This window comes from Salmo trutta, chromosome 20, assembly GCF_901001165.1.
Source record: "Salmo trutta chromosome 20, fSalTru1.1, whole genome shotgun sequence".
In the NCBI taxonomy this organism is placed as follows: Eukaryota; Metazoa; Chordata; class Actinopteri; order Salmoniformes; family Salmonidae; genus Salmo; species Salmo trutta.
In genome coordinates, this window is record NC_042976.1 from 35,376,646 (window position 1) to 35,394,804 (window position 18,159).

The following is an 18,159-nucleotide window of genomic DNA, read 5'->3' on the forward strand; positions in this document are numbered from 1 at the left end:
ACTGTTTATAAGAGCTCTGGATTGTTTGGAGGGGAACAGTAGGGATCAATGTTCTTGTTGAATGCCACTAGGTTATCAGGAACTCGCAGGTACATCAGTGAAACAGTCTACATTTGTAATTATTGTTATCTCGGTAATACTCTGTGGCGGTAGCTAATGTTTTGGATGAACCTCAAAAGGCCCAGTAAGCTCATTACAATGAGTTGGTTTGGAGGGAAAGAGAGGGAGCTGCCACTGCCAGTGTAAATCAAAAAGGATTTGCGTAAGATCTTGTCTTAATGTGTTAGTTACTGCATGGAAACTTGTTTTTGTTCATTGGTAGTCAGAGTCTTTGGGTTAATGTAAGCAAACTACACATTGGTTTTGTATCAAAGCCAGCCTTTCTTAAAAATATGTTTAACTTTTACCCTAGGTTCTTCAATTTTAAGGTAAAGATTATTCTCTTTGAGGGTCATTGAAAATTGTGCATAAACACTTATTTTTTGCTTTTTCATGCAGGTTTTATGCAATGTACTCTGTAGCTAGCGTTGACTGTCTGCAAAAACAAACTATTCATCTGATTCATGGATTCTCCAGGCCTGAAGTTCTGACATACCCTCCCAAAGATGGAAAAGCATGCAAACACACCCTAGTTCGAGAGCCGAACGTTATGGAAACAGTGAAAAATATTTACGAGCCCTAGCTCAGCCTCTTTTGGCAGGAGAAACCTGGGGGGCGAGTTAGAGATAGTTTCCCGCAGCTGCATGCTAATGCTAAGAGGCTAATAGTAACTGTCAGAATGGAGATGGCCTCTTTGGTCACACAAGAGTCAGACATGCCTTATGTGTTTACTCCAAATAATATCCATGACTGTGATGAAGCATATCCATATTCCACAACCCTTAAACTGAACGTAAAAACTACAGAGAGGTTTTGGAGGGAAAAAGTGGTATTAAAGGAGAGCAGTCTTCTAAGAGGTTAACTAACTTCCTGTCTGTCTAGTGCACAACAGTGCATATACTGTATATCAACAGAAATCTAGTGTCACTAAGTGTGCTTTGTTGGATCCCAATTAACAGCATAACAAAACAGTACCATGACAAGATCCAAGTATAGGCCTAAAACGCCAAACCTGCACACATGCCATTCATTTGCCCATCTTTTTACATTCTTGATTTGCCTCCAATGGCGCTGCTTCAGTCATGTCACATGTCTAGGCTGGGCTCTATTTTGATTTGTGGATCGAAGAGGGGCATTGTTTGATAAATCCTAAGCGCTGGCACGTGAATAGCAATGGGCCTGGGATACCGCAAAACAGATGGACCCAGGATGCACTGCACTACAGCGGAGCCTGTCAAACACTGTATCGTTGCCCTGGCGATGGCTAATAGCTTCCAGCTGTTACAGCAGAGATTCCCTGGACTGACATATCTGGGGAATTGTTTTGTTTCCCCCCCTCGTTTTTCAAGCATATAAACACAAATATATATATTTTTTTTTTACATACTATAGGAAATTCTATAAGGAAGGGGCTATCGCTCTCTTCATCTCCATCCATCGCTCCAGTGAGGGACTATTTTATGGTGCGGAAGAGTTATCTGGGGTGAAATTCATCGGAATTCCCTTCAAAGAAATGTACTGAATAGATTGGAAACAGATCTACGTATGTATATAAATACCCAAATAGAGTGTTTTTCTTCCAGTAGACCAGGTCTGACCCCATTCTAAACTGTCTACACTGGGAATGTCCGGTCTACTCATGCTCCATCTTTGCTCCAAGGCCTGAGTTGTAAGAAGTGAAGCCATGTTAATAGAATGGATGTCATTGTGGTCATTCATTTCAGTCCTTGGACTTCAAGGACTACTCTGGCTTTGGGGAGTACAGTGCAGTACTGCAGTCTGGACATCATTCCAGGCCCCTGACAGAACAATACAGTCTGCGTCCTAGTCTATCTCTCCCAACGGACAGATAAGGCCTTCAGAATATTTCAAAAAGGCAATCTTCCCCCTAGATTTAGTGCCCTTTGTCTACGATGATAATGTTAAAAACAGAAAGGGGAAAAGAGCAGCCTTGAAAGGGGCCAGTGTCTCCTGGCCTTGGGTATTGTTCCCTGGCCTTGGCAAACAATATCTTGTGACATACACTCCGCTGAGAGTCCACACAGAGCCATCTTTGTACTTCCTCATCTCGTTCTTGTAAAACTTAAACATTAACCCAAATGCAATTTTTCGGTTGGGTCGATTCCTTAACCTTAAAAAATAAATATCAAACTGTCCTCTCCATCAATCACAGATGGAGGACTGGCCATTAGAGGACATTGTTTGTTCTATGACATAGCGAGAGAGACAGCCAGAGGGAGTGAGTGACAAAAAGATAGCAAGAGCGAGACAGAAAAAAATAGATAGATAATGAGAAAGAGAGTAAGGTAGAAATGGAAAGAAAGGGTATAAACAGGAAGCAACAAATGCAAACAGCAAACTCAAACTGTCAGGATAGATACTCAGAAAGGTTAGCTTTGAAGAGGAGTCAGTGACAGGGGAAACAGGGAAGGAGAGAAGGAGGGGAACGAACCAGAGAGGGAGAGGGAGCGACGGTGCTCAGACTGGCCTCGCATTCTGGCTGAGTACTCTGGGTAGGTAGAGTAGGGGCATGATTGGAGTCGGCAGGAGAAAGAGGAGGAGGAGGATGAAGATGAAGAGGAGAGAGAATGATGGAGAGGGAGAGAGATGGTCCACAGAAAGGGAAAAATAAATGAAGAATATACGTTATTTGCTAGTTTATGAAAACAAAAAATGTAAATCATAATCGCTTATAGAACAATGGAAATGTCAAACATCTATGATTAAAATTACTAAGAAATATCAGAAATAAGAACCAAGTGGACATGTCATATATGTTTCAGTGGACAGCTGCCTGTACATGTGGACAAAGTGGGCTTGTATCTCCTGACAACCACAAGATGTGATAAGGAAAGTCTACTATCAGTTGCCTTGAGCTGTCCAGAGAAGCAAAGTGGTTGTGTGACAAGTAACTAATAAGGACAGAAGGATCTCCCTGCTCGCTTATATTATTCCTGCTTTTTATTCTTCCTGCTTGTTTTTCTTTAATTTCCTTCATGTTGTTGTTTGACTGTAAAGTGCTTTGCATTTTTAAATGCACTTTATTTAAAGTGATATTTTTATTTATTTGTCTATAAAAATCACAATAACAGCACTTTCGCTGTCTGGTCATAATGGTGTTTCACTGAAACTCATTTCAGAACCAAGAAGATGCATTTAACCATTACTGTGAGAGTATCTTTCTTGGACTTGTTTTCAGAGATGTCCCTTCACAGCTTGGCAATGTGATTCTGTACCACTACTCTTTGATTTATGACAGGTTTCCACACTGAGGACCTGTGTGCAGGATGGAGTGTGTGTTTGGTTAAGCCAGCGAACTTCCTCCATTGGAGAGAGCTCATAACTGATGAGCAGACTGTCACGAGATAAGATTCACTGAAATTGTGCAAGTTTGGAAAGCTTGTCATATGGCATAACTGCTGCTCAGTATATATGGTACTGCAGGTTGATGCAGGCTTGATTTGAAAGGTAAATGGGTTGTTCTCCAGGAAAAGGGTTGGCCACCAATACACATGCTAAAGAAGTGCATTAAAATGGTGTCATGATCTCACTGACAGTGTAACCTTGTCAATGTGTGCTTGTTGGCATACTTTTGCATCACTAGTATAAAAATGTTTGTGTGGCCTTATTAAGAGCCATTTGCCCTGTAAAGTCCTTCTAGCTTCACATAACAAGCTATCCTCCTATTGGACAAAGGCTTAGTTCTCTTAGCACTATTTACATGAAAAACAACATTATTTTACCAGGGTGCTAGATGCTTTAAGCAATGAGCCATATGTACTAGTAGGTGTGTCCTCCATCTTGGGAGCAGTCAGTTCTGGGAAGCCTCAGTGCTTAATACAGTGCAGTGCAGGGTCTTACGGGGGATCCTTGAGCTGAGGCACTGTGTGTACAATGGCTTCATTGTGACCTCACAGGGCTCATATCAACGCCAACGCAGCCCATCAAAAGGGCAGAGCTTTGAGCCAGGAAAAGTCAAGCTAGGCTCACAATGGATTTTCTGAGGATTACATTTGTTACTCCGGGGGTTTTACAGTTCCATGTTGTACTGAGAGATAGTGTCCGTGTGGGCTGTTCATCTCTTTGTGCATTAAACAAACTGTTAAAAAACTACGTTTAGGAAAGAAAATGTAATAAATTCACTGTTTTAGGAGAAAACTATCAAGATGTTCTCTGTTTGAACTTCATACATATTCATTACAGTTTTTTGTTTCTTTTTTAACATCCTAATGTATCCTCGACTTGAGTATAACCTTCCTGTTTCCTTTGTATATTAAATCACACCTATATGCCAATGACAACACATGAGATCTGCAGTCTTACCTGCCACGCGCTGGGCTACTAAGCCCTCCACGTTGAATACTTCATCAGGCTCGGCATCTCTCAGCTGGGGCAATGAGGAGATGGCACTGAGACTCTGCTGGAGCTCTGGGGACAGGGACGAGGACATTGTGCTGGGGGGGTACGTGTTAATGGGCTTCAGCTGCAGCTGGCCAACGGTAGTTGGGACCTGGGTGGGAGAGCTGGTCCAGGCTTCCCCTTGGCTGGAAGGTTCAGTGAGGAAGCCAGGGACGGAGACTACAGTGGGACCAGGCTGGTAGATGGCTGTGGGTCTCTGGACGGCAGAGGGCTCTGGTGATGTGGACGGCTGGATGGGGGAGGAACTCAGCGGGACCTTGGCAAGGCGGGGCGCATGGCTTCCCGAGATAGCTGAGTCGGCCTGGTAGGAGGGTCTGGCCTGGGTCTGGGAGAAGGACGGTTGCATGGTTACCACCACCACATTATCCCCCGGCGGAGCGCTCTGGGACTTGGGCACCTGCCCCAAAGGACAGCCTGGGTCCAGGTCTAGCATCAGCAGGTTGAGGGCCTCAATGGACTGCTCAATCTCCTGCTGCGAGGCAGTCTGGTGGTGGGGGAACTGTGGCAGGCTATGGTGGCTCTGTAGAGGCATGGAGGGTGGAAAAGGGCCAAAATGGACGCCGTCCATCACCGGCTCCTCTGGGACGCCATATTGCTGCCACACATTGAGCCCCCGTTGGACGGCATCACGACTACTGGTGGTACGTGCTGGCGCTCTGGGGAGGGGTTTCTGCTCTGCACCGAACGACTGCGAGCGATACAGGTTCCCGTTTTGGCTGAAAATGTAATCACTCGCCGGGGGGATGGACTCGCCTGTCCCGTCCTGAGCTGAGGAGAGGCTTCGCACCAATGTGACGGGAACCTGAGCGGCCACATCCTGTGAGCGTATGGCGACATTGATGACAGCATTTCCCGGGGGGATGCTCCTCTCCAGATAGGTGACCTCGTCCTGCCCATTGATGACCGTCTCAGCCTGATAGTAGAGGTCTGCCGGTGTAGCTCTCCCTTCCAGGGACGACAGGGTGCCCAGGCTATCCATGCTGTTGCCCTCCTGGCTGGTAGGCAGTGCCACCTCGTCATCCAGAATATCTGTTTCCCTGTCCATTCTGCTGTTGTGGCCGTTCACGTGAACTTGGGCCGGCACCAGGTGAAGTATTCCTCCTCCAACTCCTCCTCCTCCTCCTCCTAGTCCTATACTTGTCCCTCCACCTGATGGGGAGGACAGGTAGCCCTGGCGGTGCATGGGGCCCTCCAGGCCGCTGAGCAGCTGCTCCAGCTCCTGCTTCTCCTGGGGACTGATGGGTTGGACGGCCGGGACCGTGCCCAAGTCTGGGACCTTTTCCTGGGTCGCTGGTGGCTGGCTCACTGGGAGAGCTGCTTGGGGGACTTGCGCTGCTGCTGCTGGGGCTGGCTCATCGGTGCGGTCAGTCTTGATAGAGGCGGTGGAGTTGCCAGAATCGCTGCTCACCGACAGGGCTTGGTCGACCGCGGGAAGGACCTGGTCGACGGCAGGTAGGACGTGTTCGGTGGCGGCAGGCGAGAGGCCGTTGGCAGTGACCGAGCCCTCGATGGACTCCTTCTTGCGAACTTTAGCGTAGAGGCTGCCGTCGAGAGGGCCCTGTGTGTGTATGACGTCTGGAGAGAGAAAGAGACGGAAATAGGGTGTTTACAAAGAGGGAAATAACACTGTACAGTATATTATGTACAATGGTCATCTTTCAATTCATGTGAATCAAGATGAAGAGCCAGTACACACAAAAATGTCATCATTCAATGTATATCATTCAAAGGTTTTTGGACATTTGGTATAGCGAAAATCATTACTTTCCAGCAACACAGACCTGTAATACTGATAAAGCAACAAAATCCAGTATAATTGAGAAAGAGAGAAAGGGAAAGAGCAGGGAAGGGACAAAAGAGAAGTAGGTGGGGAAAGTGTAATTTGTCAGTGTGCAGGCGATGCCAAAACAGCCACAGTTAAACTGAATACTGGCTCACTTCTGCCTATTTTACCAGCCTCTCTCTGACAGGAAATGAGAATGGGGCTGTGGCATGCGCTGTGGAAAATAGGATGAAATCACAGAAGCCTGGCTTGCACTTTCTCAAGCCAATCACCGCCACCTGAAACGCAATGGAAATTAGTTTGTGTTTGTATACAGAATATGTTATGTATTATCTATGTTAATGCACATCAGCCGGTTCTGATGGAAAAAACTGTATGCTGACGAATTAGGTATTTTACAGAATGAACTCAGAGAAAAGCAATGGATCATTGGTACATCATCCTGGAACACACAACTACACTTAACTACACTTAAACATTCACGTACGCACACATGCACACACACACACATACACACACTCAGGGAAGCCCCACCCCCTGTCCAGGGGACCTCCCAAGAGGTAGAGGGAGCCCCATCCAGAAGCACTGAGTCATCGTGGAAAAACCGCCTCACTAAGTAAGTAAGCCCTGAAGGTCTTTCCTGCCCCCTAGGAATAGAAGCAAAACATTTCCTACCACAGACAAAAAACACAGAGAACGACACACAACTCTAAATCACACGTACTCCATTCACTATTGTGCAAATGTGGACAAACACATACTGTACGTGCACAAATGCACACAATGCACACACACACACGTACACAAGTGCAGACACACACACACAGACACACGCCCTACACTATTCACCTTGATTCCTTATGGTCAGGTCCTGTCACAATACATCAGTGAAGGGGATGACCACCTAAAACTACCATTGGCAAACTGCTCTTCACAATGCCCACAGCAGCTGGCTCTATGCAGCATGACATTTAAACTGCCCTGCCATGCAAGCTCACATTGGGAACCACAACGCCAACAGTGCTATACAAAGATTCATATTTAGTCTCTCTTGGAGGAAGACAATGGAAGTTCAATGAATAATGCTTCTTATTACAACATATAATTAAAAAGCAGCACATTTCAGCATTCCAGCCTCCATCAGAGGGCATGAAGTGAGCATCGACAAAAAGTTATATCTGATTAAGTTTCTAGCTCCTCACCCCACACAGTTCCCATGAAGCTTTACAGGCTGGCGAGACAGCAAAGCCTGTATGGGTGAAACAGCAGTGTGTGTAGGTGTGTGTTGTGTGAGACAGTGTGTGTAAGTTTTCTGAGATATCTCCTAATATACAAATCAGATTGTACATCTGGGAACAGCAGTGCACAAACAGAGCATGCCATTCTAAAAAACCCAGTGCGAACATCACAAGCCTTCAGAAAACCTTCTGTGAATGGTTCTCTGTGAATTCTAAAAGTCCATAGACCGGCTTTGTTGTTGTTCAGCTGATCTATGAGGTTCTGTAACGTTTCCTTTAACAGATCTAGGGTAAGATTCTCCTATTCCCAATCGTAACCTTAAACATGAGGAAACATCTGACTCTGTATCAGTGGTTAAGTGCAACTTCTACCTACTCTTTTGACGTGACCTTTGACCTTGTGTCCCCTGAAGCCACTTCCTGCCAGATGCTACAGGTCACCTGGTGAGGACCATAATGCCCTGGTTTGACCTTTGAACCTGTCTCTGTGGGTTGACCCACCCTTCTCTGCAGGGTTGCCCATAAATCACTGCAAGGTCATACTTTTTCCCTCTATTATACCAGACTAAGGGCTCTAGTTTAACAAACCTAACGTAATGGTCAATCTAAGCACAGTCGGTAATGCTATGTATGCTATGGTTCAGGGGTGAGTCAGACATCTTTGATATTTTCACTATCACAGTTATCGGCACACTTGCTGGTGTCGGAGTGAAAGGGCTGGGTTTTGATGAATAAACAAGTTATGAGTGTGTGCAGGCTTGGCCCCTCGCTTGCCAATCAGAACGTGCTCCATGGCAAAATATGTGGTTGCTTCAGGTTGTGTGTATTTACAGACTTTTATAAATTGCCTTTGAATCAACTTAAACTCCAATGTTATAGTTTGTTAAATGGCTTACAGAAATGAAATAACAAAATGTAGACCTATCCCATCTTTGCTAAATAGGTTAACGTAAAACCATTTAGTGTACATTGTTCTAAGTCATTGCATGTCTTCAATAGCATTCACACTGATATAGGGCTTGGCCTACTGTAAATTACATTATGGCTGAGCATGGACATGCCAAACATTGTCAATAAGCAAGATTCAATTAATTACTGATAAGGCCTAAAAAGAGAACTAATCATTCTAATCGTATTATAAACAAAACAACAACTTGTTTTAAATACTTACAGGCACCATCATTTCTCCCTGTTGTCATATAATATTCAAACAATGCAGACTATGGAGGGTTTTACACACATCCACAACGGGACCATTGGGTAGATTAAAAAAAGCCTTCGTTGAGAGGAGGGGAGGCTATGCTTGGTTTTAATCAAATAAATATGAAGTATACAGACACTAAAGCACATTGGGCTACTTTTGTTCCATGCGCATATGGGCAGTATGTGTCACGGCTGGATAGGCTGCGTTTCTGCTGTCACAATTCATGCCATAATCAACTGGGTTACTGCTAAAACCAGCTTTTGGTTGGTCTTAAATATCCCTATCAGCGCTGCCAGAAATTAGCACTTCAGATCATGTTTTTAAGGACACACCTCAAATATTTCCACCCCGTCATCTGAGCGCAGGCAAACTGATATAAGACTGGTAAATTACCGAAACTGGTGATAGGACAAATTTGCAAACGAACATGCATTTGACACTAGCACCGCCTTAACACCAACCGAAAATAGAGCCCAGAGTCCTATGTTAATCATTCTCCTGTCTTTAAAGGGCAATTCCACCACTTTTCAACCTCATTTTCAGTATCTCCAGCACAATACCAGTGCTTACATATGTGAAAACAGTGCATTTCTACATTTCAAAAACAGCGATTTTCAAACACTATGAGATTCATGGTGACATGGGGAGCAAGAAAATACCCTCTCTATGGCTATAAATGTGTTGCAGGTTTTGAAAACAACCGTGTGATGTCACAGAGAAGCATTTTTTAGGACCTTTATCTTTTTAACCACAGATCATAGAAAGGCGCCATTTTCACATGTAGACACTGGTATGGTGCTAGAGATAATGAATATGATGTTGAAAAGTGGCGGAATTGCCCTTTAAGGTACAATCTGAATCTGGGATCTGAGAATCTCTTCAATGATAATTTCAGTTCATAAAAATGGGGATGGCGTTTTGCTCAACAACTTCAAACTTTTAAGGACCCTGTGAAACTGCACTAAATAAGCTTATGTCTCCTTTCAAGGCTCAGGCTGATGTTTCGACAGCCTGTTTGTTTCCTTTCACCGGCCTAGGCCACAGTCCAGGACTTCCTTTAAGAGCAGCATTGCTTGGAAAAAGGGATTCTTTTCCCCATCGTCTACTCTGTTGCCGTGGACAACATCTTCCTTCACTGAGAGTCTGGAAGGTTCTAGAGAAATAACTTAAGAACAAAACAGACATAACATCTTCTACCACACAAAGAAAGTCACAGATATTGCACTCTGAATGGCCAAACTGACACAGTTGGCCGCATAAATACCTTTGTTGTCCCTCCGGCAGATGCAAACAGAAGAGTAGCACACACCAATGTCACAGTAAAGTCTCCCAAAACTTGAGCTACAACTTCAACCCAGACATCTGACCCTGACTGAAGAGTTCGACCCATAGACTGTGGTGCAAAACCAAAGAAAGGCGTCATCATCATGTCTTTATTTACCTCTTAGTGTCCCTTCTAAGGGTCAAGTGACCACATTAAATGGGATACGTACACATACGTATATATCCTACAGACATAGATGTCCTGAAAGATGAGTAGCTCTTTGAGTAGATCTGTTTTAGCACCTTTTTTAATCACCTGCTTACGGCCAAATGTGACACAACTGGCAACAGATCCAAATGTGACACATAACCACCAACCGAGAGTTAATCAACCAGTGCAGCTCAACACATCATCCCCGAACAACCAGTATTAATAGTGAAGACAGACACACATGGCAAAGCACTTGGGAAGGAAGTTACTTGTAGGTTCCGGATCTTTCTTTCAGTGAGTTTCCGATGTTACAAAATAGAAGGAATTCCGAAAGCACAACAGAGAAAGCGTGAAAGGAGCTCCCCTACCTTTGTGAATGCGGCCGTTGGTACAGTCCAGAGGAATATGGGAAAAGCCCTAGTGCTACCCTAAAGCGGAGCCCCCGGAGCAGAACATTGCGGAGCTGAATGGGGGGGGGGGGGGGGGGGGGGGGTCTCTTGGCTCAGGAGGCTAATCGTGTTGTGAGAGGCGCTGCTGTTGTGGACTAGTGGTGACTGGCTGCCTGTCTAAGCTACTCTAAGTGAGCTACTGCTGTGAAGTCCCATGAACCTTTACAACAGTCTCTGTGTGTCTGTGTGGGGAGAGGGGCAGCCACACACACCATAGTATGTGTTTGACTGAGTGACATCACTTCTCTCTCTCCCTCTGTTTCCCTCTCTCTCTCACACACACACACACGCACACACACACACAAAGGAAGCCCCCCCCCCCCCCCACACACACACAGACACTACTGTACACCTCCCACATCCCACCCACCCACACATAGAAATGAGCCACTCCTTATGTTGGCTCCTGTCACAAACGTTCATGCAATGGAAAAGAGCCACTAAGTCCAATAAGTGACATTTTACTAGCTATCTGAGCCAGCACTAGGGAATAGAAACAAGCTGTTCCTGTGAAAGAAAGAACCACACCCTGCATTGGGCTGGGAGGAAAGAATGAGAAGGAAAAGAAAGAGAAAGGAAAAGGTGATGAGCGGGGGGGGGGGGGACCAGAAAAGAGAGATGAAGGTAAAAGTAAGAGGTGCTCAATAGTATCTGATCTGGAGCAGGGTACCAATGAGATGACATATACACACACACACGCACACACACACACACTGCCTTTGCTTCTGCACATTCTAGTTTTGTTACGTACACACAAAGTGCACTGATATTTCCTTACTAAGCTCAAAGTCTTCTGTTTGAGCTTCCATCTCACTTAGCCATCTCTTAGGCATAACACAGTGGATTTATTGTGGAACAGTGAACAAACATACTGCTTCTCTCTTCCAATCTGACAACATACATGAAACTAAGACTAGACTCAGCAGTAAGCATAACTAGCCAACACACTAGTTAATGTGCTGATCAACCTTGATATGCTAACACAGCAAATTCAGCAGCAACAGAACACGAGGTACACAACATAATGTCAAATCGGAATCAGGACAGTCCCCCTCTCTTGGTCTGTGTCCGATTTTCTCTCTCTTCCACTCTCTCATCATCATCAGCATTATTATTATCATCATCATCATTCATTCATTATCCTTGTACAGCTCTGTGCTGCTCAGTCCACTCAGAGTTAATAATGACGATGGCAGACTATTCTAAGCTATAAAGTAAGTGCTGAAGATTATTCTAGGCTGAGATGCTCACAGGTCAGATTTAGCCATGCTTTAGTTCCCCCTCCTCAAGTTGTATATTAAGGGTCTTAAATTTAGGATAGTCACGGTAGCAGGAGGGAGGGGGGGGTCAAATTCCAAACAGAGATAGAGAATCTACAGCCACCCTATTTCTGTTTCTGTGTTTTCTTGACTCCCTCACTCCAGGAGGCAAATGCCTTTCTGTGTGATCATACCCATATTTGCAGGGGACCTGTCATCATTCCTGACACCTTGCTCTGCCTAATTTCCCAGCAGGGAGATCGTGCCATGGCATATGACCTGTCTGTCTCAAAGTGTTTGTCACCACATGATGTGTGTGTGTCTTTGATATCATGCTCAAACTACTGGAAGTTTACTATTATCTTCCTAACCTCTTCACTCCAGGAGACCTTTACACAGATCTCCCATCGCTGAAGGTGACATCCCATACAATGAAAACATATTTACCAGCCCTCTAGTTAACCTATTTGTGAGAAAGTTTTCCCATCACCGAAGGCAAATCTATAATCCGGAATGCCTTACCAGTTGTTTCGGGCTACACAATGTGTGAACTATGGTAGAAATAAACATTTAAATGCACATTTTCAGAAGCTCACTCACTAGTCCCACTCATACTCCGTAGTAGTTGCCAAGCGAGATCAGGGAGATATGGTGTGAATTCAGTCAACTCAGGAAACGTTGGATATAAACGTTTCTTTTCACATATTGTATAGCCCGAAACGACTGGTAATGCATTCCGGAATATAGATTTGCCTTCGGTGACAGGAGAACAATGTGTCAAGTTACACGTCTCCCAGAGCGAAGAAGCTATGACATACTTAGCTAATAATTCTAATGTCCTGTTTTGACTTGGATGTGAATTAAAACCAACCACAATTCCACATTTTTGTCAGATGTTTAGAGGTTCTGTCTTCCAGATGCTCCCCCAGTGTTACCTTTGACCCCGGTGTGTAATTGTTTGTGTGTGTGTGTGTGTGTGTGTGTGTGTGTGTGTGTGTGTGTGTGTGTGTGTGTAAGTACATTCCAACTTCCAAACAAACCAGAACTATCGTGGAGGGTTCACGGTCCACTGGCCACAAGTGCTACATTGAAAATAACGTTGTGATGATGACTGCATTCAGTGAGAACATAACCTTGGGCACTAATGGAATCAATCAAGGGAGTTTAGAGTTTGGCATTGAGCCAATCCATTCCAAGCCCCCCTAGAGAGCAGGCTACTTAGATCCCTACCTGTACACGGAGATGTTTTTGGCACAGGCTATATTTGGACAGAATTAATGGCTGAACTATTGACTGGGCCTTCGGTGGCCATCAGCAGGTTTTTCGTGAAACGCCGCTGTAACGGTAAAGCACAAGGGCAGATCAGGAGGGAGGACAATATGGTTACAGAGTGAGGAACAGATTTGGCTTTGAACTTACAGTAGATTAAATCCAGTCCACTTAAGTTAGGACAGAAGCCTGTGTGAATCAGATGCCTTTGCAAAACTGGTGCTGACTTCTGCTGAGTAAGTCCCTAGAGCATCATGTCTTGCTGTATCTCCCCGAAACACTTACTGTACTGTCAGCAAAGAAGCCCACTCGGTGCTAATGGAGGCTTTATTTCAAAGTGGAGGAAAATACATCAATGATGGCTCACCTAGATCTATGAGACAGCACTTGGAAAACGTGTTTGGGGTTTGGAAAGACAAGGTCTTTACAAAGGGGTTTCTTATAGAATGGTCAGATACCTTCAGTCAGTATTCATCTGGTGTATTCATCTGCACACACGCACACACGCACGCACACACGCACATGCACACACACACGTGTACACAATCATGTGTCACAGCCACAGTCTCTCTCTATGTAGAGCTACGGTTTCACTCTGGATTAAGTTTTTTGTCTAAGGAAAAGCAATCAAGCTCCGTTCAAGTCATAGCGCTGCATGGGAAAAGCCTGAGGCCCATATGAGGCGATGCTTTGATCGGCTCGCCGTGGCTGGGGCTGTGGTCTGGAGAGGACCCAAGGAGGACGAGCAGCCACTCATTCCACATCTCCTGCCTAGAAGCCGACTGAGGTTAATCCCTACTCAAAGCCATCAGACCCATTAAGTGCTGTTCAAATCAACTTCATTCTCTAACAAAGAGCGTACACTTGGTCAACATGTCCTCTTTTGAAAGGCATAATTTCCATACACATAGCTTATACCCTTATAGTTACCCTTGAAATAGGCCTGTGTAATAGTGATAGGGCCCAATAGAGTACTTTGAACTTTGCCGTCATTGAGTCCATTCACACACACAGTCTAAAGAACCCAGTTACAGACAATCTACTCCGGCATTCCACTAAAAAGGACGATTTCCTCATGAAAAGAACCAAACAAAGTCCCATTTCCTCCATGGCTCCTGCCTGTTCAACTGTGGTCCCTCATTACTTCAGGCACATCATTGGACAGCAATTAAGCCATTCAAAGGACCCTATGCGGCGAAGCTGACAGAGGGAGACACGGCCATGACAGACTGTTGGCTGTGTGTGGTGTACGTACGGTGTGTGTGTGTGCAGTGTGTTTCGTATGGTGTGTGTGTTGTGCGGTGTGTGTGTATGTGTTGCCAGGCTGTTGGCTCGGTGCAGCATGGGTGGTGAATCAGCACTTTCTATTGTCCTAATATAGAACTAATTCCTCGGGCTCAGACTAGCTGGCCTTGTTCAGTTAGGGGGGGCAAGAAGCGGATTCCATGTCTTCATATGTACACTTTATGTTGTGATGAAAAAGTGATGTTTCATGTTGGTCATTGTCTGTAACTGTGTGTAACCTGGTAAAATAAAACAGTGATGTTTTGTCATGCAGGTGAAGTGTATCTGTGTTAGATAATGTCCAGTGACAGAAAACAGGAAAGAGCAGGACGAGATAACCAAAGGCTCTATTAAGATAGTATGATGGCAGTGTCGGGTTGCAATCCCCCAAGGAACCCAAAGGATGTGTGTATGTATGTGTGCTTGTGTGGAAAAAATAACAAAATTGTCATACTTGAGTAAAAGTTAACAGAAAATGAAAGTCACCCAGTAAAACACAACTTGAGTAAAAGTCTAAAAGTATTGGGTTTTAAATGCACAGTACTTAAGTACTGTGGTGGAAAAAGTACTGAATTGTCATACTTGAGTAAAATAATGAAGTAAAAGTAAACGCTAAACATCTAATTCCTTATATTTAGCAAACTAGATGGTACGATTTTCTTGATTTGAACATTTCAAGACAGACAAGCGCACACTCCAACACAATTTACAAATGCAGTATTTGTGTTTTGTGAGTCTGTCAGATCAGAGGCAGTAGGGATGACTACGCATTATATTAATAGGTGCGTGAATTGGACCATATTGCTGTCCTCCTGCCTGAGCATTCTAAATGTAATGAATACCTTTGCAGACCAGGGTAAATTTATGGGAGTAAAAAGTACATCTTTTCTTTAGGAAAAAATAAATAGTAAAGTAAATTACAGATACCCCAAAAAACTACTTTAGTAGTACTTTAAAGTATTTTTTACTTAATACTTTACACAACTGTGTGTGTGTGTGTGTGCATATATGTTAAAACAGGGCTAAAGTGTAACATTGATGAAACATACAAGTACATGCATGCTCTATGATTGTGTGTGTGTGCACGTGTGTGGGTGTATGTTTGTGTATGTGTTGTGTATGTGTAGCTATACCTCTTATCTGTAACCAAACCTCCCCAGTAAACCTTAGTCCTGTGTTTACCCATACTCAGCTCAGAGGGTTGCCTGTTCAACAGGCTAAGTGAACCGTGCAGTATGAAGGGAGAGGAGGCCTGGGGAGCGTCAAAAAGAAACAAGACAGTGGCGGCCAATAAAGACAGGGTGAGTTGCTGGTCCGATCCTCCTCTTTTCCTCCTCCTCCTGTCCTCCTTTCCGCTCCTCCACCCACACCCATTTCCCAGAGGTAGTTAAGCCCAAAGGCAAACAGTGTTATACCGTGAGCTGAGAGAGAGAGAGAGAGAGACTGTCTGGACACCAGCTGGAGTCAAGCTGTGAGCATGATGGACCAGTCAATCATGCACATTAGCACCTGCTAATAAAAGATTAGCATCTGTGGCTAACGGCTAATAGCTATTGGCTAACAGTTAGCATTGTTTCTCTAAGACAGGCCTGGGTCTCCAGTTAGCCACTCCAGTGCCAGACATGCATGTCCCCCAGCACTGCTCATTCACTAAAACACCATACCATACCCCCAAAGGTAAAAAAGAACTGTCCTAGAATAGGAGACCTAGCTTCAACCCAAAACACTATTCCCAATCAGTCTCTATGTGCCTCAATGTAGAAAGGCTCCATTGCTCTGCCCTAAACCAGAGACAAATGGGAACAATGGACTCCACATAAGATACTTTGTTATGCTTTAGTGTCTGTCGTCTTCTCCTAGAGGGCATTATTATGTCCTGGTCGGTTACGCAAGGGTCAATCCACAGGTGTGCAAGGAGCGGGAGTGCACAAACTTGGGGGGCCCATGCACCTGTCATTGATGTCAATTTTTTATTTATGTAATAAATACTTTTGACAGTAACCCTCCAAAAAGTAATTCATAAACCTTTTTAATTTCCATATGTGCTAGGAAGCTAAGTATTTGTTTCTTGGGCTTCAAGAATGTGACGGATCAATGTGCCTCAGGCCTTGATTAATCAATATTTGAACTGATTGAAAGTAAAGGGATATCGGTGAACAAAGGCCATGGTCAAGGCTACGACGGCGCCAGTGCAATGAGTGGAGCTTACTCAGGTGTTCAAAAGCTCATATCAGACCGAGAGTCTAATGCTTCTTAGGTAGTTCTTCATGAGTTTTAGTTTAGAAAACGCTCTCTCCATAGAAGCAGCAGTTAAAGGGATGGTTAAAAACAGCTTGATTACCATAGCAACATAAGGGAAACTGGGCAGAATGGAGTGGTGCTTCAAATACAGCAGTTATGCATCTTTAATTGAGCCTCTCGCATTCTCCTTAATCACCGGCCTCAATACGGAAAGCGATGAATTGTATAGGAAGCTATGGGACAGGTTGTCTGGACACTGGACAGGCAATAAATTGGCAGATGAAAACAGATGATCATCTTTAGCGGACAACAGTTGTTGAGGGCTCAAACAAAAAAAGCGGTTTGCGATTTTGTTCATACTGGTGAACCGGCGTTTGAGTTGTCGTTGCAATATCAACAGTCCCTTATCTTTTTATGAAAGGTTTAGCAGCTAAATAACACCTAAATACTGTATATAGCCATAGATAGTAGGCTACACAACATAATGAAGCAATCCCTAGTAAGATAGTGTTTTGAGGGGTCTGACTGTATTACTTGGACTGGTTTTATGCACAAACACTTTCTATCAAAGCTGGGAGAGAGGACAAAAACATGCAGGCTCATGTCATGCAGGTTCAGGTAGGCTATACAGGACAATCTATTGGTTGCTGATTAGTATGCTGTTGTACTGAACATTTATTATACAATCTGTAATGTATGGATTTCCAACTTTAATTACTGAACAAGTAATTACATTTTTTGCCGCCAACCAGCAGTCTAAATGGCAACCTTCCGACACCATGTATAGCTTCTTGAAATGTTAGGCTTAACCTGAGAAAATGCCGACCAAATAGGCTTACCAATAAACATTTATCCATCAGCTAAAGTAAAGCTATAAGCTACATGCCCTGGCACCACAGAAAGCCCATCATCGATTCGATGGGCAGCCGCATAGACATGTCGCAATTTCAGCACCATGGACAGCGATTGGTAGTCTATACTTTGTGAGTGACTGTCTGGCTGACGCATAACATTTATTTTAGGGAGGGGGAATGAGGGAGGGAACACTGACCTTGCGGGGGGGAAACTGTGTTACGGCAGGGGCCCAACTGTCTGAGTTTGGAGTCAAAGCAATGAAATCCCCAAAGCCACAAATAGACTTAGACGGGGTAGTTTTGGTCTGTTTCCAACACAAAGGCAAGAAAAGGCTAGACGGTTCACCTCTCTGTGTCCTGTGAGGTTGAGAAACACTGCGTCCCCACAACACACATATCAATGAGACTTAATGAGAAACATTTAGATGAAGGATACAATGCTCTGCATAGTGAGATGCTGGTCAGATGCTGCTATATTCAGGAGAAGTCTGGGTTGAAACAAGCTATCATATATTGTACATTATAAACTGGATGGTTCGAGCCCTGAATGCTGATTGGCTGACAGCCGTATACCACGGGTATGACA

The 18,159-nt window shown here is 44.4% G+C and overlaps 1 protein-coding gene across 8 annotated transcripts in view; it reads right to left on the minus strand.

Moving 5' to 3' along the window:
• The window catches only part of tns1b (tensin 1b), a 302,397-nt gene that overhangs the window by 32,415 nt on the left and 251,823 nt on the right, over positions 1-18,159 (minus strand). For 7 of the 8 annotated variants that reach the window (XM_029703057.1, XM_029703059.1, XM_029703055.1 and 4 more), the window contains 2 exons: positions 4,423-6,093; positions 2,552-2,608 (listed from right to left, as the gene is read on the minus strand). In XM_029703057.1, coding sequence (XP_029558917.1) covers positions 2,552-2,608; positions 4,423-6,093 — 1,728 coding nt within the window. The remainder of the gene's footprint in view (positions 1-2,551; positions 2,609-4,422; positions 6,094-18,159) is intronic. The other variant, XM_029703058.1, reaches the window with a different exon arrangement.